This window comes from Lontra canadensis, unplaced genomic scaffold, assembly GCF_010015895.1.
Source record: "Lontra canadensis isolate GAN:19392208 unplaced genomic scaffold, GSC_riverotter_1.0 scaffold47, whole genome shotgun sequence".
Taxonomy (NCBI): domain Eukaryota; kingdom Metazoa; phylum Chordata; class Mammalia; order Carnivora; family Mustelidae; genus Lontra; species Lontra canadensis.
In genome coordinates this window covers 1,179,285-1,206,744 of record NW_022631041.1, presented here as the reverse complement: position 1 = coordinate 1,206,744, position 27,460 = coordinate 1,179,285, and the positions used below count along the sequence as shown (strand labels likewise).

Here is a 27,460-nt window from a genome sequence, read left to right as displayed (position 1 = left end):
TTATTACTTACTTTCTTCTGCTTACTTTGGATTTAATTTGCTTTTCCTTATCTAGTTTTGTAAGGTGGAAGCTTAAATAATGATTTGTGATCTTTCTTCTTTTCTAATATATACATTAAATAATGTAGATTTCCCTCTAAGCACTGCTTTTGCTGCATCTGCAAATTTTGATAAGTTGTATTTTCCTTTAAATTTAGTTTAAAATATTTTTATTTTATCTTGAGTTTTCTTCTCTGCCCCATGTATTATTTACAAGTGGGCTGTGTAAGCTCTAAGTATTTCAGAATTTTCCAGCTATTTTTCTGCTACTGATTTTTTAGTTTAATTCCAGTGTGGTCTGACAGCATACATTGTATGATATCAATTTTTTAAAATTTGTTACACCATGTCTTGTGACCAAGAATACATGTGGTCAATCTTGGTGAATGTTCCATGTGAGCTTGAGAAGAATGTGTATTCTGCTGTTGTTGAATGAAGTCATGTACAGAAGTCCATTATATCCAGTTGATTCATGGTAATTTTTCAACACAACTATGTTCTTACTGATTTTCCACCTGTTAGATCTGTTTCTGATGGAGGGGTATCCCCAACTGTAGTCATGGATTCATCCTTGATTTCTATCTATCAGTTTTCCTTGCAATTCTATCAGTTTTTGCCTCAAGTATTTTGACACTCTGTAGTTAGGGGTATATGCATTAAAAAATGATGATGTCTTTTTGGAGAACTGACCTCTTTATCATTACATCATGCTACTCTTTATCTCTGGTAACTTTCCCTGCTCTGAAATCTGCTCTGTCTGAAATTAATATAGTGCAGCTTTTTTTTTTCTGGATTAACATTAGCATGGCATTTCTTTCTCCATCCCTTTATTTTTCGTGTATATGTGTCTTTGTATTTATTGTGGGTTTCTTGTAGACAAGATAGTTGAGTCTTGTTTTTAATCCACTATGACAATATCTTTATTTCTTTTTTTTGAAGATTTATTTATTTATTTGAGAGAGATAGAGAGAGAGAAAGAGAGAGATAGAGAGGGCATAAGCAGAGAGAGCAGCAGGCAGAGGGAGAGAGAGAAGCAGACCCTCCTCTGAGCAGGGAGCCTGATATGGGACTCCATTCCAGGACCCTGGACCATGATGTGAGCTGAAAGCAGACACTTAGCCAACTGAGCCATCTAGGTATCCCGGTATCTGTCTTTCAATTGGTGTATTTAGACCATTGAACTTTAAAGTATTATCGATATGGTTGGGTTTATATCTACCATATTTATTACTGTTTTCTATTCCTTCCCCTTTTTTTTTGCTTCTTTTTTAGTCTTCTTTTGCCTTTTGTCCTTCTAACTGAACATTTTAGAGGATTCCATTTTCTCTCATTTCTTAGTATATTGATTATACTTTTTTTTTAACTTCTCTTAGTTGCCCTAGAGTTTGCAATATACATTTACAACTAATCTAAGTCAACTTTCAAATGATACTCTACTGCTTCACCAGTGGCATGGGTACCTTATAATAACAAAATAGTCTTAATTCCTCCCTCCTGTTTCTTGTATTATTTCTGTTATTTATTTCACTTATATGTAAGCTATAATCATCAAATACATTATTGCTATTATTATTTTGAACAAATTTTTACCTGTTAGATCAATTAAGAATAAGAAAATTTCCCAGTTTTGTTTGTCTGAGAAAGTCTTTATTTATTCTTCACTTCAAAGAATAACTTTGCAGAATACAGAATTCAGGCTGGTGTTTTTTTTTTCTCTCTCAACCATTGGAAATTTCACTCCATCCACTAGATTGTGGGGTTTCTGAAGAGAAGCCAGGGTAATTCTTATCTTTGCTCTTCTACAGGTAAGGTGTTTTCTTCCTCTAGCCTCTTTCAAGATTTTTTAAAATTTATTTTTAAAATTTATTTTATTTACTTTTTAAGTAGGCTCCATGCCCAGCATGGAGCCAAATATGGGGCTTGAACTCATGACCCTGAGATCAAGACCTGAGTTGAGATCAAGAGTTGGATATTTAACCAACTAAGCCACTCAGGCATCCCAAGATTTTTTTTTTTTTTTAAATCTTTGATTTTCTGCAGTTTGAATACAGTACACCCAGCTGTAGTATTTTTGTTTTTTTTGTTCCTTCTTTGGCATTATTCCTGCTTGGTGCTCTCTGAGCTTCCTGCATCTATTGTTTGACATTAATTTGTGGACATTTGCAGTTATTATTGCTTAAAATATTTCTTCTGGGCCTTTCTGCTTTTCTTCTCTTTCTGGTATTCCCACTATGTGCACGTAACACCTCTTGAATTTGTCTCACAGTTCTTGGATATTCTGCTCTGTACTTTTTTTTTCTTTGCCTTTCTGTTTTAGAAGTTTCTATCAACATATCCTTAAGCTCCAAGACTATTTCCTCAACTGTGTCAGTCTACTAAGAAGCCCACAAAAGGCATTCTTCTTTTCTGTTTCAGTGTTCTTGACCTCTAGCATTTCCTTTTAGTTCTTTCTTAGAGTTTCCATCTCTCCATTGATATTACCTATCTGCTCCTGCATATTTTCTACCTTACCCCTTAGAGCTTTTTGTGTATTAATGATAGTTATCTTACATTTCTGTTCTGATAAATCTTGCATATCTGAGTCTGGTCCCAAAGCTTGCTCTGTCTCTTCAAATTGTTTTTTTTTGGGGGGGGGAGGGTTGCTTTTGTTCTTGTTTTTTGCCTTTTAGTATGCCTTATAGTTTTTGTTGAATGGTGGACTTGATGGACTGGGTAAGAGGAACTGCAGTAAAGAGGTCTTTCCTAACGTAGTAGTGGTTTGGTGGAGGGGGGGCAGGGTTTATAGTCCTATGATTAGGTCTCAGGCTTTGAGTGCGGCTGCTCCTCTGGGCTGTGAACCTCACAAGGGCTTCTCTGTTTTTTCTTGCACTCCTTTAAGTAGAACAAGATGGCTAGAGAAACTGGAATTGCGTATTTTCCTTCTCCACTGTAAGGCTAGAGCCACATAGGTTAATTAATCCCCAGGTTAATTAGGCTTTGATAAAACCCAGCTGATTAGGGCCTGGTAAAACAGTTTCTCTGTTCTTGTAAAGAACAGAGTGTTCTGGCCATTTCAAAATGGTTCCTTTCCTTTCTTGCTCTACCAGAAAGCATGAGAGGCTTTTCCTCAGATCTTTACTGTGAGAACCCGGTAAGACTCCTGAGGCAAACTCACAGAGTGTGACGCCCCTCTGGACTTTGTAACTCTCTGATTTGCCCCCTCTGAGCCTCCAGCAGTCTGCTGATTCAGATTCGGGCCTCCCTATGCCGGCACTGGTTCCTGAGGAGGTTTTTGCTCCTGGATTTCTACTCCAGTAAATTGTGCTTCTGTTTCTCTCACTTTGGGGGCAGTGGTTTGTCCTGTGACCTCCGTTCTCTGATGGAGCCAAGAAGTGCTGATTTTCAGTTCAGCTTCTTGTTGTTGGGAAGGAGTGATGGTTCCAAGCTCCTTTCATGGCTGACCAGACATTAGATTCCTTTCCTTTTTTTTTTTTTTTTAAGTTTTTTTTTTTGTTTGTTTTTTGTTTTTTTTTTTTTGACAGACAGATCACAAGTAGGCAGAGAGAGAGAGGAGGAGGAGGCAGGCTCTCTGCTCAGCAGAGAGCCCGATGCGGGACTCGATCCCAGGACCCTGAGATCATGACCTGAGCCGAAGGCAGAGGCTTTAACCACTGAGCCACCCAGGCGCCCAGATTCCTTTCCTTTTTATAAAATGATGTCATGCCGATATTTTCTGGTCTAGTGTAGGATCTAGTGAAAATGTCCACATTCAAGTCACTGTTTCTATTATACTGCCTCCCATTCTTAACCTTTTCTGGCTATACAATTTCTTCCCCAAATACTTCTCAGTTGCTAAAAATCTAGTTCTTTGATTTGTGGATTTTCTTCAGTCCCACTCTGTCTGGGAGCACTAGCAACCAGTCCCACTGTGTTTGCCAGTTGTGTCAACATGTAAGCAAGGATGTAGTTTACTCTGTTGTTGTTAATATTCTGCTTGCCAATCTGCTTTGGGAATTGAATTGCCTACAGCTGGATATTAGCCTGGTGGCTTCAGGCATGTACCGAAAATGTTGGGTTATAAATGATGGTTCAAATCTTGATTTACAGATCTAGTTTCCTTTCAGCCTGGAACCTTCCATCTATCCATAGTGAATTCAGCTGTGTTTTGTGGCCTAGTCACATCAATGAATTGCTTTCAGCCTTGATTTTATATTAGAATCACTTGTTTTATTTCAGTTAAATTGGCCTGGGTGGGTCCTGGTATTGGTAAGTTCAATTAATTCTACCATGCAACTGGGGGTAAAATCCCCTGCGCTGTAGTAAGGTTCAGCAAACCTTTTCTTTAAAGGACAAGATAGTAAGTATTTCAGGCTTTGAAGATTCTTACAACCTCTGTTGCAACCACTTAAGTCTGAAGTAGCAACCATAGGCAAGTGAGCACTAACTTATGTTCCCGTAACTTCATTTCTAGACACCAGAATTTGAATTCATGTAATTTCACGCATCACAAAATCCTTCTCATTTTGATATTTTTTTTTTCAACTATTTAAAAATGTAAAAACCATTCTTGTCTCCAGGACGTGTAGTAACAGGTTACAAGCAGGATTTGGCTCATGGGCTGTACTTCGGCAACCTCTGGTTAGGAGTTTATCTGCTGCTTCAGTTTGGTTCCAGAGGAGAAAATCTTTCTTCCTCAGATCACTGATATATTTTAAAGGAGTCCTATCATTGACTAATTATTTTATTTATTTTTAAAAATTTACTCATGTATGTACGTATGTTAGCACGCAAGTGGGGGTGGGAGGTGGCAGAGGGAGAAGCAGACTCCCTGCTGAGCAGAGAATCCCACGTGGGGCTCCATCCCAGGATCCTGGGATCATGATCTGAGCTGAAGGCAGGTGGTTAACTTATTGAACCACCCAGGCATCCCAGACTAAATCTGGAACTAATTGCCTCATGGTTGCAAGATGGTTGTAGCAGCCCCAGGTGTTACATGAGACATATTAACATCCAGGAAAGATGCACAGTATTTCCTCGTGTGTGTGTGTGTGTATTTTGTTTTTTAATGAGGCAACCTTTTCTAGAAAAACTCTCTCCTGCATTTATCTCCCCTTAGGTCCCAAAGATCTGATCAGTTCCTGGTAGAGGAATTGAGATCACTGTGATTAACTCTCATGATGTCTCCCCTGGCATTGGGAGGGATCTGGTCTTACACAAGTGGCCTCAGGATCCCAGACCAAATCAGGGTTCTCTTAGCAAAGGAGGAGGAATGGAGGTTAGCAAAGGAGTTGGAAAAGAATAAACATAGTTTCACCCAGAACTAGATCCTTAGGATTTTAAAAAAATAAAAATTTGAAAAAGGCTCTCTGCTGAGCTTTTCATTTCCATTTGTTTTATCTACATCCCTTAATGGCCACCAGGGAATTGTTCAGTATAATTTTTCTGAGAGAAATTTTATTGATCTTCATTCTAATAGCTTATATTTTACATTAGTCCTTAAAGATACTATTATTTCTCTCAGATTCTATTTAGAAATAAATGTATCCTATTTGGGCTTACTTTGTTATCTTCCTAAAACCGTATCACATTGTATGTCTAGCATAAAACTGCTTATGTAAAAAGTAAAAAAAAAAAGTTTTTTGTTCATTTTTAACCATCAAAGTGTCGCCTGGTTTTTGTCTTACAAAAACAACAACAAAAGAAGAGTTTTACCAACAAAATTAGAGTATCAAATACAAGTTCTAGAATCACCCACATCACTCTCCTGCTTCCTCTAATACATCCAAGGGATTTCTGATCTGCATTCCGTGTGGTAAAAGCCCCACCTCTATCTCCCCATTTGAAAATCATGGAGGTAGTTTTGTATCCCTTCCAAACTAAGCTGGGCTCCTCCTACTGAGCTCCTTGATGCCCAACCAGGAGCTTGGCCTGAAATTCCACATTTGCAATTTTCTTAGAAGAACGTCTGGTGCAGTGGAAGGTGCTCTAGCCCAGAGGGGAGAGGCTTCTGATCCCAACCCTTGATGAGGTATTTAGTCTCAGACAAGTTACTTAACGTCTCCTCATTCTAGTGTTGATACCTGTAAAACAAAAGTTTGGGCCATATGATTCATGAGGTCCCTGTTAGAGCTAGTCTAGGTTTCTCCTCACTGTGTGATCTGAAATTTTTGACCTTTGCTTTCCAGTGTTAAACCAGTATCTACTCTGTTACTGCTGTTTGGTGTACGCCACACAGTTGCTCATGGTGTCCCCTAAGATAATGTCCCACCATAGCACTGAGGGACAAGCCGTGATGCTCTAGTGGGAGACTGTCCCACCCAATAGCCGGGTCCCTTTCCCATTCTAGGAGGTAAATTAGAACACAAGTCAGCAAGGGCTACATCAAGAAGGAGATAATTTTGGAGAGCTTTATTAGTTTTTTAAAACTAAAATGTCTGCACATGTCTCTCTGTACCTTCATTCTTAATATTGAGTCCCACTTTACCATTTTTTAACCACACAACTGACCACTGCAGCTCTAGAGATATTTTCCTTCTAGAATTCTCCAGCCATCTTGAAGCCCTCACATAAAAGTGAAGCCATAAAACCCTGAAGAACATGTGTAGGAAGAACCATTTTATTTGGTGGCAAAAGCCGTTTCCTTTGGCTTAGCAGCGTTTCTCTTTTCCTTCAGAGCTCGTCCGCAGGCTTACCAGTAATTCTAAGGGTTTCTCAACTCACATAGAATTTTCCTATTTTTTTCCTCAAGGGTGTTAAATATTTTAGATAAACCTAGCCCTCCTCACGACAACCTAGGAGAAATTTTCCCTAAGGAACTTGAGAATGGTTAACCAGAATATCAGCTCGAAGCGCCCATTCATCCAGGAGTCTCTTAGGTCCAGAGGCCTCCCCACCGCTCACCTGGCCCGGCTGGCTCTGGGAGGGACTGCGAGCTGTGCTCTAGACTGTTCCCAGCTGCCCTTCCTATCTGCTTCTCCCGGCTGGGGGAGCGCTCTTTACAGGGGGGGCCTGCCTCGGCCTCCGGAACCTCCGTCCCCTGGCGATTCCTGGTGGCCTCCTCATAGGAGGGAGGCAGGCCCATGGAGAGGAGGGCCGCCTCCCGGGGCACCGGGGAGTACGGGAAGTCCTGCTCGCCTCTCCCGGGGAAGCCCGGCAGGAAGTCGGTGGCCTCCTCTGTGGTGGGGTGCGCTGGGGGGTCGGTGCTGAAAACCTGCCCCTGGGGTCGGGGGGCCTTGCAGTGACGGTACAGGAAAAGCAGCAGAAAGGCCAAGAAGAGCAGGATGGTCGCTGGAAGAAGGATGCACAGGAAGGGCTCCACGTCATCTTTGGTGGAGCTTATCTTCTGGGTGCCCTGGAATTTGGGAACGAGGCTGGGTTAGGAGAGGAGGAAAGACTTCTGCGTTCCTGAAGCTCCTCTCTTTGATCTTTTATTCCTATCTTCCTTACCTACTCTGAAAACCACCATGCTCCTTTCTTTATGCCAATGGGCTTGAGCCCATGGGAAGTAAAGAAAATGGATGAGATAAAGGATGCATCGAGATGTCAAAATACATACTGTTGACATTCTACCATAGCTCCCTGAAAGTGAACCAGGAGAGTGAGTTTTAGTTGGTCAGCTCACCATGCATTCTTTGAACAGGAGCTCTTACTCTTTATGGATTTATTTTATTTAAAATTAGACCAATAATGTGGTATTACCACAAAAAGTCTCCTATGGAACTTAAATTATTTAATTCTGGAATGAATTCTGACATTAGGTGTTCATATGTCATATTAATATTTGAAATATGAATTGATCGCTGATGTTTATGATGAATGAGATTTTAAAATTCCTTCCATTTGTTTTTGCAATATTGGTAGAATCAATATGGAAACTTGTGAACCCTTTATAGAAAAATAATTGTAGAGGCACCTGGGTGGCTCAGTGGGTTAAAGCCTCTGTCTTCTGCTCAGTTCATGATCCCAGGGTTCTGGGATTGAGCCCAACATCGGGCTCCCTGCTCAGTGGGGAGCCTGCTTCCTTTCCTCTCTGCCTGCCTTTCTGCCTTCTTGTGATCTCTGTCTGTCAAATAAATGAAATAAAATTCTAAAAAAAAAAAAAAAAGATTTGTATTCTATTGCAGCCTAAAATTTCTCTAAGTGGCTGTGTAGTGATGATTTGCGGCCAAATTCCTGCAACATGCAGTTTATATCTGTTCAAGAGGGAAAAAAGCCTGAATTGAACAATAAAGTTTAATGAATCTTATATAAAAAAACGCCCCCAAGAAAAAACCCGACCTAGTCTAGGGTATTATTAAACTAGATATGAGAAGATTTCTACAATATCCGTACTTTGAGAGTAGAAGTCATTTGTGGATTCTATCTGGTATTAACACTAATTTTTTGGTTGTTAGAGTACAATCTCTACAGTGTAAGCATATTTGGTGCTTTTTATGATATTCATCATCTGACTTTGCATCTCAATCAGACTTCAATGCAAACATGAAATTAAATATTCCTGAAAGTTCAGAGACACCTAGGTGGCTAAGTCATTAAGTGTCTGCCTTTTGCTCAGGTCATGATCCCAGGGTCCTGGGACCAAGCTCCGTATCCGGCTCCCTGCTTCTCCCTCTCCCCCTGCTTGTGTTCCCTCTCTCACAGTGTCTCTCTCTCTGTCAAATAAATGAATACAATCTTAAAAAATAAATATTCGTGAAAGTTCAGTAGTTAAAAAAAAATTGCAGATAAATTCTTTAGCCACCCAGGAAGTATTGATTTTACAATATTAGCTCACAAGGTAATGATGGTTCCTGACAGAGTAAAGAATGTAATCGCCATGAAATGATGCTTCAGCAACAAGGCAGAGAAGCACCAAAAATACTGCCCCAAACTGCAGAGATATTGCTTTAAATAAAACTGCCAGTAGTGAGGTATTAAAAACTTCTCTTATGTGAAGCATAAAGCAACAAATGTGTTTGGATGCACTACTACAGAAGGAAAAAACCCTTGAAGCCTTACATTGTGTTTCAAACAAACAACCAAAATATTAAGCTCTTTATCTACTTATTTAATATAAAATATAATAATACAACTATGAAAGCCAGGGATCTTTCCTTGATTTTGGGGGGTAAGGACAACTTTTGCTATACTCTTTTGCTGAACTCTTTTTTTAAAGATTTTATTTATTTATTTGACAGTGGCCATGACCTCTTAAGAGACTGGCTTATTTAGTGATGTTTGCATTGTCTTCTTTTCTTACTAAAGAATTATGTGTTATGTTGATTCAAAATCAGATAGTAAATTTAGTATTTATATTGCCAGATATTTTGTCCTTGGTAAGATGAGTTCAGATACTTTAGCTTAAAGTGCATAAAAATTAAAAGTGTGTTGAAAAAATATATGTTTATAAAAAATAAAATTTTAAAAAAATAAAAATTAAAAAAAATTAAAAGTGTGTTTTGTTTTTGTTTTTGGAAACTGAGTATCATTTTTGGGGTTTGCTGGCTTTGAATTCTGGTAGGACTTTAGAAAGTCCTACTTTCTAAATACTTGCATGACGACGGACCATTTATTAATCCCCTATGGGCCTGGATTTCCTTCTCTATGAAATGGAAATATCTTTTTTGAATGGTTGGGATGATGATTTAATGAATCAATGTGTGTGAAACACTTGGTGAATAACAGATATATATTTTTACCTCGGGAACTCACATGGTTAAATTTACTAGAAAATAAAATACTAAAAACTAGAAGAAGTCTAGAAATTTATTGCTAAGGTTAGAAAATGCAGTGAAAATAAAACTAGCATTACTATGTTTACATTTTAATATATTTTTTCAGAAAAAATATTTTCATAACAATAGATTTTATGTGTGTGATTGTTGTTTTGTTTCTAAGTTATGGGTTCTTTCTGTTTTCTTATACATAATCTATCAAAACTATTAACTTAAAACCTGTTGTGATGTAATAGGACTTTGATTACAAAAGCCATAAGAATAGATGAACTCATAAATAATTTACTACCATTAGTAAAAAATCAAGTTGGACTCCAAAGCAATTTAACTATGTTTAGGCTTTTTCTTCAGATGAATTGTTAAAAATATTAAAGCTGTTTAAACACTCTTCAACCTTGATAAACATGGATCATTATGCATGACCTAGTTTTCTTCATTCTCCATCAATTATATGGACGATAATAGTTTCTAAACAGTTGTGGGCATCAAATTTTAAATATTCTGTAAGTTCGGGGCACCTGGGTGGCTCAGTGGGTTGAAGCCTCTGCCTTCGGCTCAGGTCATGATCTCAGGGTCTTAGGATTGAGCCCCACATCGGGCTCTCTTCTCAGCAGGGAGCCTGCTTCCCCCCCACCTCTCTCTGCCTGCCTCTCTGCCTACTTGTGATCTCTGACAAATAAATAAATAAAATCTTTAAAAATAAATAAATAAATAAATAAATACTCCATAAATTCACGATGCATAGAGTATAAAGAGACTTAAAGAGACTTAATGTTCTATTTAAAAAGATTTTGTGTAATAGACCCTGTCGTTTATGGCTATGCCACTTATGGTATTATCAGTATTAGTTGCATTTTTTTTTTTTTTGAAATTAGTTGCCAAATTAGTTGCCACAGTCCCCTCCTGTAATCAGTATTTCCATTGGTTGAGTTAAGTTTATCCAAATACCAAGTGGAACTAAAAGACTTATCTAAGATGGCAAATTCAGACAGTTTCTTGAGATAACTCCTCTTGTGTTATCTCTTGTGTCCTCTTCTAGTTAAGAGAAGCACAGAGCAACAGGACAAATTTATGATGATGATCTCCTTAATCTTCTCTTTTACTAATTCTTGTTATATTGGTTCAAGTTGTTTTGAATTTTTTTTTAATGCGGAAAAGATGTTTACTTTTCTAGTCAAATGTTATTTGTCTCATAACTTTTAATATTTTTGATACATATATTGACAGCATTCTTGTTCAGGGAATATTCAAAATATTCAGTGAAAAGTATGACTGTTGAAGGATATAAAATCATAGTTAAATATATGCAATTATAAATGTTAAATATAAATAATATATAAATATATAAAAATATCTTTCTGTAAAAGGTAGTTTGGGAGAATGTAAATACCAACCTCATCAGTTGATTTTCCAGACAACAAGAAATTAGGTTAATTTTCCTCTCTTTGTGTAACAGCAGTATCTCTCCTTTCCCTCCTGATCATGAAACTGAGTTCTTAGGTTTCTACAAATATTTTCCCTTTCTGCTGCCTCAGCTTAAGGCTTCTTTGGTGATTTCCCAGACAAAGCAGAACAGCTGCTGTGTTTCTTAGAGACAAAAACCTCCTTAACCCTCTGCTACCCTGCCCGAGGTAAGATCCTTGGCTTCTCCTAACTCCTGGAAACATACTCATTCTAAAGCCACAGGGAGCCTCTTCGTTATTGTGTATGTAGACATTGCTTTACTGTGCAAAGAACAAAGTCCTAAAACCAAGGCATAAAGATTTGTTGACTCCTCCCTTCAGGTGTACTTTGATAAACTTGATCTATCTGGAGTTCTTGGAACATATTTGTGGCAAGTTTGACTTGAATCCATCCTTGGTCAAAGAATACAACCTTCCAATTACTTTCTTAGACCATGCCAGTCAGTGAATGAATATTTCTGTTCTATCCATAAAGTAAAATGTTGCTACTAAGTTTTAAGATCCTAAAAATATAGGCGTAGTTGGTTTTAAAACTGACAAAGACACTTTGGGGAAGAAAAGGCTGAAGTCATAGATACAGACCTGCAGCTGGGTTTCCAGAAGAGGTAGGCTTGGTTCACTCGTTAACCACTCATATGTCCCCCTGCCAGCGTGACCAAACTTCCTCCAGCTGCTGGCCATCAGTCCCCGCATGTTTCCATCCGACTGATGCACTGACCACCCTTCCACCTCGCCGCCCAGATTCCAGCAATACTGCTTGCTCTTGGCCTGGATCCAGCTTGGATGTGCTCGGCTGATGGCTGTTGGTAAACTCGTTCTCTGATGAGTGGCAACCGGGAAAAGAAACCAACCAGAGACCTCTTGGGGCTGGCTGTATTTAAATTCAGTGCCTCTGCATTTGTTTTTGTGGCCTTTATCACTGTGAGGATTGGCATCAGATATCAGACACAGAATAGATTTCAGACAGAGACATTCTCTGCATTAGTGTTATTACAGTGCAGTGGATGGTCTCAGTGAGAAAAAGCTGTTTATATTGAGATATAAATAAGACCCTCTCCCTTCCCTCACCACATCCCTCTCCAGAGATAACAGCTCAGCAAGAAAAACTACCCAAGCTGAATTTCCTTTAATTATTTCTGGGTTCTATGATACAGAGAGAAGGGATATTTGGTAGAGAAGCAAGAGTCCTTTGTAATATTTTAGTGAATTATTTAGATGAAAGTTGCTAATGATAAAGTTGTACAGCAGCCAGACGGACAATAGCTCAGATTATTTGGAAGAAATATTTGCTGGTTTCGTTAAAAAAAAAAAATCAAATCACCAATACTTATTGGTAATCTTGGGAACTTTATAAAATTATTTATAATAAGCCAAAAATAAGGAACTTTCAATTTGAATATTCACTGAGATAACTTTGGGATGTCTAATTCAACATATTTGTGAAGACTTGAACATTTAAGACATGGTGGCTGGATTCTCTTTCTTTTAGTGGAGGAAACTTCAGTTTCAAATATTTATTCAATTCATGACAACTCAATATTGCAACTTCCCACATCCTGATCTAAGCATCATTTCCATCCAAGCAGCTGTCATGATGCTGAAAGAGTGACTGGGATTTTTTTCTAAATTAGAATTCTTCCCCACTGGCCCATGGTGTCCCATGGATAGGTTTCAGGGATGGGGTAGTGAACTCACTTCACTTGAGATACAATTTCCGAGGAGAAGCCATCGTTTTCAATACATTTACTTTTCCTTTTTTTTTTTTTGAGGAAAGATACACATTTTTTTTTTTTTTTTACTACAGCTCATCAAGCAAGTCTTGGCTACATTTACACATTTCTGGATGTCAGTTATTCCAAAATTTATTTCAAATGTAATATACTTCTGAAAAAAAGTTTCTTATAGAACTTGACAATGATTTGAAGTTCATATGGAATGAGTTTATCTAGCCAGAAGCATTTTGTTTTATTTTATTTTATTTTTTCAGTGTTCCAAGATTCATTGTTTATGCACCACACCCACGGCTCCATGCAATACATGCCCTCCTTAATACCCACCACCAAGCTCACCCATCCCCCTGTTCCCCTCCCAAACCCTCAGTTTGTTTCTCAGAGTCCACGGTCTCTCATGGCTTGTTACCCTTTCAAAGACAGCAGCCCTCCTTGATAGAGTTTGGCTCTTTGCCAAACTTCTCATTTGTGGTAAGTTTTCACCAAGTTTCCCAGCACCTGGATCAGTATCCTAGTGTGGAACGCTTTATCACTTTCTCCTTTTGGTTCTTACCATGGAGTAAGTTGATTTGGTGCTCTCAGTAAAAATATTGCTTTGTCCCACTGATGAATTCCTATTTTAAACCAGACCTGTATCCCCACACTTGGTGTATCCAAAGCATCTGGCCATCAGTGCACTATTTTGCTTTTTTTGCATATCTGTGGCTTTGCCAATATTGTCTCCTCAACTTCTCCTTCACTCTATTGACTTCAATACCTTCACTTCTTAAACAAGTTGGAAATCTGGATCAAAAGCATTAAATAGGCACAATGTAAATGTTGGACCCTCCTCTAGTACTGAATGAATCAGATACAAATTCCCGCTCTTCTAGAAGTATTTTTGGGGACCAAGAGAAACAAGTCAAATAAAGTATCAGAAGGTGATACATGTTATGGAGAAAAAGGAAGAGCAGATTATGGGGGAAGTCAACTATGACCTCAGGAAAAGTAATATTTGCTGAAGGATGCAAGTGATTCAGACATGAAGTTATCAGATGGAAAAGTATTGCAGACTAAGGGAATAGTCAGTGCAAAGGCCCTGAGGCAGTCACATGCCTGGTGAGTTCTCAGAATGACTAGAGGGTCAGGGTGGCAGGAGCAGTAAGCCAGGAAAAAAGTAGGATATAAAAGAGAGTGAGGATATGTCGGAGATGGTAGGACAGAGGGTTTATAGGGCATTGTAAGAACTGTGGCTTTAAGTAAAATGTAGGAGCCATTTTACTCTAAGTAAAATGTGGAGTTTTAAGCAGAGGAGTGATAAAATCTGACTTCCATTTTAAAAGGATCACTCAGGTTCATCTGTGTTGGAAATAGTATAGGTATTAAGGGCAAATGGAGGGAGACCAGCTAAGGCCTCTTTTAATAATTCAGGAGGGAAATAATAGGCCAGAGTAGTAGCAAGGAAGTGGTAAAATTCTAGACCTATTTTAGGAATAGAGCCAACAAGATTTCTGGAAGAACTGAAAGTGCTAAAAATGGGGGGAAAAATCAAGGAGGACTCTGTTTTAGGCTTGAGCAATAGGAAGGATGACCATTCTCCTTTACAGAGAGGGAGAAAGACCGGATGGGGCAAGTTGTGTTGTTGTCTTGTTTTGTTTTTACACAAGAGGAATAAAGAGAGTTGAGTTGGGACATGGTAAGTTTGCAATGTGTGTGAGTTTGGGTATTCCAATTTGGAGTTCAGGAGTGACGACTAGGCCACAGTCAATAGCTGAAACTCATTGGCAAAGAGATGGTATTTGAAACTACAAGACTTACTGAGATCACCAAGAAGATGAGGGTCAATAGGGTGGGGAGACAGGGAGTGGCCAGTGAGGTGAAAGAGAACCCAAGAATGTGAGGTTCCTGGAATCCAAAGCAGGAAATGTTTCTAGAAGGAGGGGATGATTGTCTCAAAAGGTAGGTACTGTGTAAACAAGAGGATGGGTGAGATTTACTACTGGATTTAACAAAATGAGCTTGGGAAAGGGATGTCCTTGGTTATTTGGACAGGAGGAGTTTTGGTGGAGTGGTTGGAGCAAAGCTTGATTGGAATGGTTATAAGAGAGAAAGGGGGAAGCAGAATTGGAGGTAGTGAGTATCAACAATCTTGGGTTATTTTTGCTTGAAAGGGGAGCAAAGGAATGATGTCGTAGCTGGATAGAGAAGCAGAGTTAAGAGTTATATATTCAAACAGAACAAGTTAATAGATTATAGAGAAATCATCAATATATGTCAACCCTCAATAGTTCTACTTCTAGGAATTCATCCTAAAAAGATAATCTGATGAATACTCAAAGATAATATGTTGTTGAAAGATGATTTAGCACACCTTAAATGTCTATAACAACAAACAGATTTTTAAAAATTCCACAAAATACTTAGCTAATAAGCTATCCACATATGAAGACAGATTATCACCTGAAAAGAAATACCAGAAAAATGTAAACATGTTTACCACATATTAAGATGAACTTGCCAGAAAATTACATGTTTATTATAAATTTTCATGTCTCTACATATAGAAAAAAGTCAAAGTTACCAATGGTATTTTTTCTACGTGTTGGAATTATGAGGGTTTTTTTTTTTCTTTTGATGAAACTATGGTTCTTTTTGCTGATCAACATTGGTCATTTTTCTATGAATAGAGATATTCTACTTTCAAGAATTACCAAGAAAAAAAAAACTTGTTTTTTTGATTCTGCTGGTCTGTGGAGCAGTTGGACCCAGGGCGGTCTGCTTTAGTTGTGAGACATAGTTCATCTTCTGGGTCAATAATGGAGAAAAATCCCGGAGAACTCCTGGTTAGGGAAGATTGAAATGAACTAAAGATGCCTATAGAACAGTAATAGGTCTTTTTTCTCCATATTTAATTCTAAGCTAGTAAATACATTTGAATTTTAGCAAACTGGTCAGTGCCCTTTCTCAGGATGCTATTATAGGAATTAAATAAGCTTATATTTGATTAGGAGAACTGAAAACTAATCAGTAGATGGCAGGCAGTGCTGTGATGAATCACTCTGCCTGAACCGGAGTTCCATGGAGACCAAGGGTTCACTTAACGGTCAGCAGATCTGGCCTTGGGTTTTGTTTGACTTTGTCCCTGATAATCTGGAAGGGAAGAGTCGTAAACAATGTAACTAAATCCACTAGCAATAATGGACTGAGCGAGGAAGATATGCCAGAAATGATTTTTTAAAAAAACTAAACAAGTATGACAATAGAAAAGGAAAAATTATTGCTTTGAAGTTTACTTTGGAAAAATATGAACACTTATGGAAATGGAAAATTTCCATTTTGAACAGAAGATTAAAAAATATCTTATGAAGCTATAATTAACATAAATTAGAATCTTAGTGTTCTTATATGCAAATTCTGGTGAATCTTAGCATAAAGATCTTCTGTGTTCTCTTTGATGAATTTTGACAGTTTTATTCACCCTTATAATCACCATGTAAAACAAGATATAAAACCTTTCCATCACCCCAGAAATTTCCTTTTTACTTAAGTCAACTATTTTTAAATTCCTGTCTACAATGGAAAATATTTTAAAAATCTCAATTCCTCCCCCAGATCAAAAGCAGGATATGAAATGTATAAGCTTACTGTATTTTCTGGTTATGAACTTGGGTATCTTCAAGCATTTGGCCTTTACTTTTTCTATACCTGGAATCAAGGCAAATCTAGTATATTTAAAATAGTATAATGATCACAAGTGTTTGGAAATCAGATTGATATTCTTGAACTTAAAACTGGAACTAAGTAGGTAGATACATTTAGATTAAAAATCCTTATGTAATTTGTCTATGCATGTTTTCTTTATTCATACATATGAAAGGGAATGGGTTAGCTGGGGTGGAGGAGTTCCAGTATTTAATCCCTGAATTGTCATATATTATTATATTATCTATTTTTTTTCACAACTGTGAATTATAAGAATTCTTCCTAATTTTGCAGATTATGAAATTAAGGATTAAATAATATTGGGGGAAAATTTGCCAAGGTTTTCCTAGATTCTATAATTCCTGGAGCCAGATCTGGATGTCCCCATGCCTCATTGTCTGCAAAGCAAAACAAGTTTAAGATGATGAGGGCTGTTCCTCTTCTCCAACATGTAGCTGCCTCCAGCTTGATGTGCAACCTAGAACTGGCAAATGTTGTATGACTATAAATATGAGGCCTCTTACAAAAAATCAGTTGCCTTCAAACTCCTTTCTCTACCATTTCCTTTTTGAAATGGTTTGCCTCTGTCACCATCAGCCCAGACACGTGTGGCTGGCTCCCATGCCATACACATGCTTTCATTAGTTCACAGGTTGTAGTCTGTGTTGAAATTGTCTAAAAGTCTTTCTTGACCTCCCCAATAGAATACAAACAATTGTCTTTTAAGTCTCAGAATGCCCAGTCCAGGTGTGACACGCAGTGGGCACTCAAAGGCTTTGGGAAGAATGAAGTTCCGGAGTCTTCTTTACATGTAATCTCTATTGCTCTATTCAACACTGTCAGACGACCTCACCAGAGGGTTATTGGATTGTATGTACTGGGATGAGGGGGCCTTTTGGGTTGACCTGGGAGCTGCTGGAACTACATCTAGGTACTGGACCTGTTCCCTGCTCTGTGGAGGTCTCTGCTCAAACTCCACAGGGCTGGCCCTTGGGAATCTGTGGGTCTATACACTATGCTGTGCCATTCAATTGAGCTCATTCAAATCCCCCGAAAGATGCTCTCAAGAACGCGCATTTAAGCAAGGTCACTTAAAATATCCAAAAAGCTCTTGGGAAAATTTTAATCTGAACCCCACATTTAGCAAGTAGTTTAGAGTGGAACAAATAACAGAAGTGGCATATGTCTGGGATAGGACAGCTCCCGAATAAACAGCAGTTACTGTTGGCCATACAGAAGAACCTCTAGAACATCCATTAACTCTGATTTAAATACATGTTTTGAAGTCCTCGTTTATATCAAGGTCTTCTCCCTCTGGTTTGGAATACTATCCTATGATAAATGCTTGATAAATTTGACCTCATGATTTAAAATAAGAGAAATGAATTCCAAATACATCTTGTTGTTTTCATGTGAGGCCTGATCATGGAGACAATGTCTTTTCCTTCAGCAAGCATTTTAGTATTTTTGAAATTATGATATAATTAAAGTCACAGTGTCCAGGTTCCCAGTATTTCTTCCCCTATAGACATCAGTCAGTACTTGTGCGAGTGTGCCCAAATGATAACAACAATGAAACCTGAGTATCCCCTACCCCTCCTACAAACACACACTTAGGCGAGCAGAATGAAATCTTTGGTGGGTTTGCGACTCCACATAGAATTATGGAAATTCTTTTCAGGGGCAACCAGTTGGCAGGACCATTTGGATAGTGCAAGAATTTTATTTATACCTTCATTCACTTTTTGTGGTTAATTAACCCAGAGCAGTATTTCTGTTTACTGTCTCATTTCAAGAACTTCCATATGTACAAAAAATGGGCCTTTTAGCAACATTTCCACACACATAGATCTAAAATATTGTCCTGTTTATTCCAGATAGTATTTTATGGACAGACTTGAGCAATTTAAGGATACATTTTCTTTTTTTTCCTTCAAATTTTTATTTAAATTCTAGTTAGTTAACACACAGTGCAATGTTTGTTGTAGGAGGAGAACTCAGTGACTCATCACTTACATACAACACCCAGTGCTCATTGTAATAAGCGCCCTCCTTAATACCCATCACCCATCCCACCCCTCAACCACAGCTCTCCATCAACACTCAGTGTGTTCTCTATCTTTAAGAGTTTCTTACGGTTTATTTCCCTCTCTTTTCCCTCCCTTCCCATATGTTCACTGTTTTGTTTCTTAATTTCCACTTTTGAGTGAAGTCATATGGTATTTGTCTTTCTCTGACTTATTTTGCTTAGCATAATATGCTCTAGATCCATCCACTTCATTACAAATGTCAAGATTTCATTCTTTTTGATGGCTGAGTAATATTCCTGTGTGTGTGTGTATGTGTGTGTGCCACATCTTCTTTATCCATTTATCAATCAATGGACATGTGGGCTCTTTCCACAGTGTGCCTATTATTGATAATGCTGCTATAAACATCAGGGTGCATGTGCCCCTTCAACTGGTATTTTTTTATTCTTTGGGTAAATACAAAGTAATGCAACTGCTGGGTTGTAGAGTAGTTCTATTTTTAACTTTTTGAGGAACTTCCATATTGTTTTCCAGAGTGGTTATACTAATTTGCATTCCCATCAACACTGAAGAGGTTCCCCTTTCTTTGCATCCTAGCCAACACTTGTTGTTTCTTGTGTTAATTTTAGCCATTCTGACAGGTGCGAGGTGGTATCTTATCATCGCTTTGATTTGTATAAGATGTATTTTCTTTTAACACAAAGTTGGTCCTAAGTCAAGCTAACCAGAAATGAGAAGCTTCTGTTTATGTAGGCCACAAACACTGCATCCTAGTTTAAGATTCAAAGAACACAGCACAATTATACATGTCATTAGATGTTTTTAAGAGATTGGAGGATGAAAACAAGAGAAAATGCCTGACCTCAAGGCAATTACCTCTTTTTCTTTTATTATATTCTGGCATAGTTAGTTTTTTTTTTTTATTAACATATAATGTATTATATGTTTCAGGGGTACAGGTCCATGATTCATCAGTCTTACACAACTCACAGCATTCACCATAGCACATACCCTCCCCAGTGTCTATCACCCAGCCACCCCACCCCTCCCACCCCACTTCCCCTCTTCCCTCCCACAACCCTCAGTTTGTTTCCTGAGATTAAGAGTCTCTTATGGTTTGTCTCCCTCTGTTTCATTTTTTCCTCCCTTCCCCTATGATCCTCTGTCTTATTTCTCAAATTCCTCATATCATATGATGTGAGTGAGATCAAATAATTGTCTTTCTCTGATTGACTTATTTCACTTAGCATAATAGTCTCAGTTCCATCCACGTTGTTGCAAATAGCAAGACTTCAGTTTTTTGATGGCTGCATAATATTCTATTTGTATATATGTCTCACATCTTCTTTATCCATTCATGTGTTGATGGACATCTAGGTTCTTTCCACAGTTTGGCTATTGTGGACACTGCTGCTATAAACATTGGGATGCATATGATTCTTCGGATCACTACATTTGGGTAAATACCCAGTAGTGACACAATTAGTTTTAATCTGTCCTTTATAATCAAAATATATAGGGCTTCTCAAAATAAAGTATGGGGAAATAGTCAAAGTAGCGATCTTTCAATAGAATCTCTTTGTCAGAAATAGATATAAATTACACCTCATTTGTTATCTGTTCACAGCTGACCTGTTATATCCCTAAGAAGCTAATAAGGCAACAACTTCCCAGGAGAGCTTGTCCATGGCCCTGCATTACATTTCTCTTACTGATCCTGCTCTATTTTGAGGTTTTAACCAAGAAGGAAAAATAAAAGCTGAAAGAAATAACAAAGGATATAAATGATTGAAAATGTGGGTAATCAGCTTTTGAATAACCATTGAATTCTTTCTTGTCAGACTTTTATGAGAAGTAGTCAGATTTGAAATGACATCAATGCCCATATGTAGGAGAATGGCTGAACTGTGGTGCATCCAGACAAAGGCATACTATGCAGCTGTGTAAGAGAATAAGCATCTCCATGGATGGAGGATTGGGGATGTGGTGTTAGGGATGATAGGGACAATACCTCTGGGTATACTTTTTTGTGTAATTCTGACTCTTAGAAGCTTCATAAGGTTTCATATATCCAAAAATGTATTTTTCTATAAATTGATCACTTTTATGTCTTCAAACTTACTGACATCATTGATATTAATTCTCTTTAAATCACACCTGTATTTATGGTTGTGTCCTTTTTTTCCATCCCCAGTTTCACTTGTGCTTCCTATTTTTTCATCTTTTTTTTTAAAGATTTTATTTATTAATTTGACAGAGATCAGAAGTAGGCAGAGAGGCAGGCAGGGAGAGAGAGGAGGAAGCAGGCTCCCCACGGAGCAGAGAGCCCGATGAGGGGCTTGATCCCAGGACCTTGGGATCATGACCTGAGCCGAAGGCAGAGGCTTTAATCCACTGAGCCACCCAGGTGCCCCTATTTTTTCATCTTTGAACAAGATTACAGATTTGTCAGTTCTATTAATCTTTTCTAAAGACTGTTGGATTTCCTGATTCTGTCTTTTTTTTCTATTTTATTAATTTCCACTCTATTTCTTTTCTTTTTTCTTTTGAATTTATTTTGGTGCTCTGATGGCCCTAAGTTTCTTGAGATAAATGCTTAATTCTGGACATTTTTAGTCTTATTTCCTTTATGAGCAGTTAGGGCTATACGTTACCCTCAGACTATTGCTTTAGCTGCATCCTCCAAATTTTATTATATAGAACTCTTATTATTTCTGAACATTTTAAAAATTCAGTTATTTTTATTTGACGCAAGACTTAGACATGTATTTAATTTCTACCAGTCAGAGGAGTTTCTTTTTACACTTGTTTTTTTAAGATTTTATTTATTTATTTGATACACAGAGAGAGAAATCACAAGTAGGCAGAGAGGCAGGCAGAGAGAGAGAGGGGGAAGCAGGCTCTCCGCTGAGCAGAGAGCTGGATGTGGGCCTCGATCCCAGGACCCTGAGATCATGACCAGAGCTGAAGGCAGAGGCTTAGCTCACTGAGCCACCCAGGTGTCCCTGACATATTTTTATCAGTATTTTAAAGATGTTGTACTTCTGGCCTCAGTAGCTGTTGTTAAGAAGATAATTACAATTGCTAGGTCCTTTACCTGGTCTGTCTCTTCTGTCTGGCTGTCTTTAAAGTTTTTTCTTTGGTCTTTAATATCATTATGCAATTAAAGTTGAAGATATTTTATTTAAATCTTATTCTAAGTTGTGTTTTATACATGTATGGTTCATGGCTTCCATTAACTTTTGGAAAATTTGGACTTCCTCTCCTATTGTTTTTCTTTCATTCCTTTCAAAACTGTGACTAAATATATTTTAGATTTTTCATTCTGTTGTCCATATCTTTTAACTTATCTTCCCAGGTTCTGTATCTTTCATTCTGCATTTATTGACTGGCTAGTAAATTCTCTTCTCCTCAGAGTCTGATTAGCTGTGAAACATTTCCATCCTTAAGTTTTAAATTTGAACAATTACATTTTTCATTTCTAGATGCTTTGGGGTTTTTCCCCTTGAAAGTGGTTGGCAACTTTTTATAGTCTGTTATTCCTAGATTTTATTTCTGGAACCTGCTATTTCTTATAACTTCATTTCTTCATCTGGTCATTTAAATATCTGAATCCTTTAGAATCAAAGTCTGTTTGTTTTTGCTTCATCTCTCTTAGAGTGAGAATGTATTTTTCCTGTGTAGTTTTTACAGTTGGGAGCTCATAATTTGTTGAACCTGATCTGTGAGAATCCTGATACTAAATTGAAGGTGTTTTCTCTAGAGGTGATTTGTATTCAATACTAATGGGTCCAAAACCAAGATGGGATCACTTGAACTAGGGAATTCTGGATTAAACGTAGGAGCTGCAGATTCATCTTATTTGCCTTGTTGGAAGCCTCAGGCTCAGCCTTCCAATTCCATGGTGACCTCTGCTCTAGTTTCATATGCACATCACCTTGCCTGTCAGATTCCCAAGTGCCCTGCTGTGCATTGCTATAGAATGGAACATTTCTTAATCTTATTTGATCATGGAGCTTTTTTTGGGGGGTACTCATTTTCAGATCGTTTTCTGGTGAACCAATGTTCTAGGGTTCTAGTCCAACCCCTTCATTTAATAGAGAAGAAACTGAAGCTGTGTGACTGGGCCAGTGTTTCATAATGAGTCTGTGCTAGAGTGAGGGGAAAATCCTTTACATCATATAATCAACATGATTTCAAACCCTGGAAAGTCCATAAATAGAACACCCATTTCTTCTTTGGTGAAAGTATTCTTGTATGGGACATGTCTCACCATTGGACATGTTTCTAAGAGCTGACTATCTTGGGGCAGATTGATATTTGGGGCAGATATTGTTAAAATATGTAAGAAAAGTCTTACATTGTTTTGGTAAGGGGAACCGTGAGATTGATGTTCTCAGCAATAACAGATTTACAATAACAGTAAGAGGCTTAGATATTGTTCTGGGTTAGGGATATGTGCTGTGTAGTTTCTTAAGCATTAGGCTAGGTGATTTAGAAAGATATTTGTATACTCTAGGGTATTGCTGTTGAAATATGGAGGGGCAAGCCATTAATAAGTTCATGGCTCAATTTATCCAGATGAAAGCCTTTGAATTGAAATGTGCATTATTTAACAGCCCCCATTCTTTGACATACAATTGGGATACTGGTGATTTAATTTGGGGACATTGGGTTTGAAATGCCAGGTTTAATCTGCATTTTCATCTTAAGGCTCTTTCCTTCAGCAGTATTTATAACTCAAAATTTTGCTGAATCCTATTTCAATTTCTTGCCTTTATATATTGTACTTTACACATATTTTTAAAACTCCTGCTGGTAGTTCTTCCTGTAAATAGGTATTTGTTACGGTTGTTATAACATAATACACAGTTTATATTGAATTGAAATTTGGAACCCTTTATTCCTTAGTCACTGAGTTACACTATTGTTTGGAGGAGTCTTAGTTAGTGGAGTCTAAGTTCAGGATTTCAAATTCTAAATTAACCACCAAATAAGTGGTATAATCCTTTATTACTCAGCAGTACTTTGTCATTTGTTGAGCAAGCATTTCTATTGAGTTTTTTAAGTTTTATTAACATTTAATGTATTATTTGTTTCAGGGGTACAGATCTGTAAATCATCAGTCTTACACAATTCACAGCACTCACCATAGGAATACCCTCCCCAACGTCCATAACCTAGCCACCCTATCCCTTCCCCACCACCCCCAAGAAACCTTGTTTGTTTTCTGAGGTTAAGAGTCTCTTACGGTTTGTCTCAATCCCAATCCCATCTTGTTTCATTTTTTCCCTCCCTATCCCCCATAATCCCCTGCCCTGCCTCTCAAATTCTTCATATCAAAGAGACCATATGATAATTGTCTTTCTCTGATTGACTTATTTCGCTTAGTGTAATACCCTCTAGTTGCATCCACGTCGTCGCAAATGGCAAGATTTCTTTTTTGATGGGTGCATTGTATTCCATTGTATATATACACCACATCTTCTTTATCCATTCATCTGTTAATGGAGATCTAGGTTCTTACCATGGCGTGGCTATTGTGGACATTGCTGCTATAAACATTCAGCTGCATGTGCCCTGTTGGATCACTACATTTGTATCTTTAAAGTAAATACCCAGTAGTGCAATTGCTGGGTCATAGGGTAGCTCTATTTTCAACTTTTTAAGGAACCACCATACTGTTTTCCAGAGTGGCTGCACCAGCTTGCATTTCCACCAACAGTGTAGGAGGGTTCCCCTTTCTCTGCATCCTCACCAACACCTGTCATTTCCTGACTTCATAATTTTAGCCATTCTCACTGGTGTGAGTTTTGGTTTGTATTTCCTTGATGCTGAGTGATGTTGAGCACTTTTTCATTTGTCTGTTGGCCATTTAGATGTCTTCTTTGCAGAAATGTCTGTTCATGTCTTCGGTCCATTTCTTGATTGGATTATTTGTTCTTTGGTTGTTGAGTTTGATAAGTTCTTTATAGATTTTGGATACTAGCTCTTTATCTGATAGGTCATTGGCAAATTCTTCTCCGATTCTGTCAGTTGTCTTTTGGTTTTGTTGACTGTTTATCCTTTGCTGTGCAAAAGATTTTGATCTTGATGAAGTCCCAATACTGCATTTTGCCCTTGCTTCCCTTACCTTTGGTGATGTTTCTAGGAAAAAGTTGCTGCAACTGATGTCAAAGAGGTTGCTGCCTGTGTTCTTCTCAAGGAGTTTGATGGATTTCTATGTCACACTTAGGTCTCTCATCCATGTGTGTGGTGTAAGGAGATGGTCCAATTTAATTTTTCTGCATGTGACTGTCCAATTTTCCCAACACTAAAAGAGACTCTTTTCTCCATTGCACATTCTTTCCTGCTTTGTCGAAGATTAGTTGACCATAGAGTTGAAGGTCCATTTTTGAGCTCTCTATTCTGTTCCATTGATCTATGTGTCTGTTTTTGTGTCGGTACCATACTGTCTTGATGACTACAGCTTTGTAATAGAGCTTGAAGTCTGGAATTGTGATGCCGCCAAATTTGGTTTTCTTTTTCAACATTGCTCTGGCTCTTCAGGGTCTTCTCTGGTTCCATATAAATTTAGCATCATTTGTTCCATTTCTTTGAAAAAAATTGATGGTTATTTTGATAGGGATTTCTTTAAATGTATAGATTGCTTTAGGTAACATAGACATTTCCACAGTATTTGTTCTTCCAACTCATGAGCATGGAATGTTTTTCCATTTCTTTGTGTCTTCCTCAATTTCTTTCACGAGTACTTATAGTTTTCTAAATACAGATTCTTTGCCTCTTTGGTTAGGTTTATTCCTAGGTATCTTATAATTTTGGGTGCAGTTGTAAATGGGATAGACTCCTTAATTTCTTTCTTCTGTCTTGCTGTTGGTGTATAGAAATGCAACTGATTTCTGTGCACTGATTTAATATCCTGACACTTGACTGAATTCATGTATGAGTTCTAACCTTTTTGGAATGGAGTCTTTTGGGTTTTCCCCATAAAGTATCATATCATCTGCAAAGAGTGAGAATTTGACTTCTTTGCCAATTTGGATTCCTTTAATTTCTTTTTGTTGTCTGATTGCTGAGGCTAGGAGTTCTAGGACTATGTTGAATAGCAGTGGTGATAGTGGACAGCTCTGCCATGTTCCTGACCTTAGGGGAAAAGCTCTCAGTTTTTCCCCATGGAGGATGATATTTGCTATGGGTTTTTCATAGATGGCTTTGATGATATTGAGGTATGTACCTTCTATCCCTACCCTGTGAAGAGTTTTGATCAAGAAAGGATGAACTTTGTCAAATGCTTTTTCAGCACCTATTGAGAATATCATATGGTTCTTGTTCTTTCTTTTATTTTTTTTTAAATTTTTTAAAAGATTATTTATTTATTTGACACAGAGAGAAAGAGAGAGAGAGAGAGAGAGGTCACAAGTAGGCAGAGAGGCAGGCAGAGAGAGGGGGAAGCAGGCTCCCCGCCGAGCAGAGAGCCCGATGCGGGGCTCGATCCAAGGATCCTGAGACCATGACCTCACCTGAAGGCAGAGACTTAAAGCACTGAGCCACCAAGGTGCCCCCTTGTTCTTTCTTTTATTAATGTATTGTATCACATTGATTATTTTGTGGATATTGAACCAATCTTGAAGCCCAGGAATAAATCCCACTTGGTCGTGGTGAATGATCTTTAGAATGTACTGTTGGATCCTATTGGCTAGTGTTTTAGTGAGAATTTTTGCAGCCATGTTAATTAAGGATATTGGTCTGCATTTCTCCTTTTTGATGGGGTCTTTGTCTGGTTTTGGGTTTAAGGTAATGCTGGCCTCATAAAATGAGTTTGGAAGTTTTCCTTCCATTTCTATTTTTTGGAACAGTTTCAGGAGAATAGGTATTAATTTTTCTTTAAATGTTTGGTAGAATTCCCCTGGGAAGATGTCTGGCCTTGGGCTTTTGTTTTTTGGGAGATATTTGATGACTGCTTCAATCTCCTTACCGGTTATGGGTCTGTTCAGGTTTTCTATTTCTTCCTGGTTCAGTTCTGGTAGTATATATGTCTCAAGAAATGCATCCATTTCTTCCAGATTGTCAATTTTGCTGGTATATAGTTGCTTGTAATATATTCTTATAATTGTTTGTATTTATTTGGTGTTGGTTGTGATCTCTCCTCTTTCATTCATGATTTTGTTAATTTGGGTCCTTTTTCTTTTCTCTTTGATAAGTCTTGCCTGGGGTTTATAAATCTTATTAATTCTTTCAAAGAACCAGCTCCTAGCTTCATTGATTTGTTCTACTGTTCTTTTGGTTTCTAGTTCATTGATTTCTGCTCTGATCTTTATTATTTCTCCTGCTAGGTTTGGCCTTTCTTTGCTGTTCTTTCTCCAGGTCCTTTAGGTGTAGGATTAGGTTGTGTATTTAAGACCTCTCTTATTTCTTGAGAAAGGCTTATGTTGCTATATATTTTCTTCTCAGGACTGCCTTTGCTGGGCCCCAAGGATTTTGAACAGTTGTGTTTTCATTTTCATTTTTTTCCATGAAGTTTTTTTAATTCTTAATTTCCTGGTTGACCCATTCATTCTTTAGTAGGATGCTCCTTAGCCTCCATGTATTTGAGTTCTTTCCAAATGGTTGAGTTCTAGTTTCAAAGCATTGTGGTCCAAAAATATATAGGGAATGATCCCAATCTTTTGATTCTGGTTGAGACCTGATTTGTGACCCAGGATGTGATCTATTCTGGAGAATGTTCCATGTGCACTAGAGAAGAATGTGTATTCTGTTGCTTTGGGATGGAATGTTTTAAATATATATGTGATGTCCATCTGGTCCTGTGTGTCATTTAAAGCCTT

The 27,460-nt window shown here is 37.9% G+C and overlaps 1 protein-coding gene across 1 annotated transcript; it reads right to left on the bottom strand.

The window, feature by feature from the left end:
* Nucleotides 1-6,889: 6,889 nt before the first annotated feature.
* On the bottom strand, nucleotides 6,890-11,909 carry SMIM28 (small integral membrane protein 28). Its single transcript, XM_032872997.1, has 2 exons — nucleotides 11,777-11,909; nucleotides 6,890-7,369 (listed from the first exon to the last, which is right to left on the bottom strand). The coding sequence occupies exons 1-2, from the start codon at nucleotides 11,885-11,887 to the stop codon at nucleotides 6,890-6,892; spliced, it is 591 nt and encodes a 196-aa protein (XP_032728888.1). The 5' UTR covers nucleotides 11,888-11,909.
* Nucleotides 11,910-27,460: the final 15,551 nt, after the last annotated feature.

Excerpts from the sequence above, each read along its gene's own strand:
- SMIM28 (XM_032872997.1), bottom strand. The coding sequence starts at position 11,887 with ATGCGGGGACTGATGGCCAGCAGCTGGAGGAAGTTTGGTCACGCTGGC. Across the intron at positions 7,370-11,776 it reads TTCTGGAAACCCAGCTGCAG|GGCACCCAGAAGATAAGCTC; the intron begins GTCTGTATCTAT and ends CCCAAATTCCAG.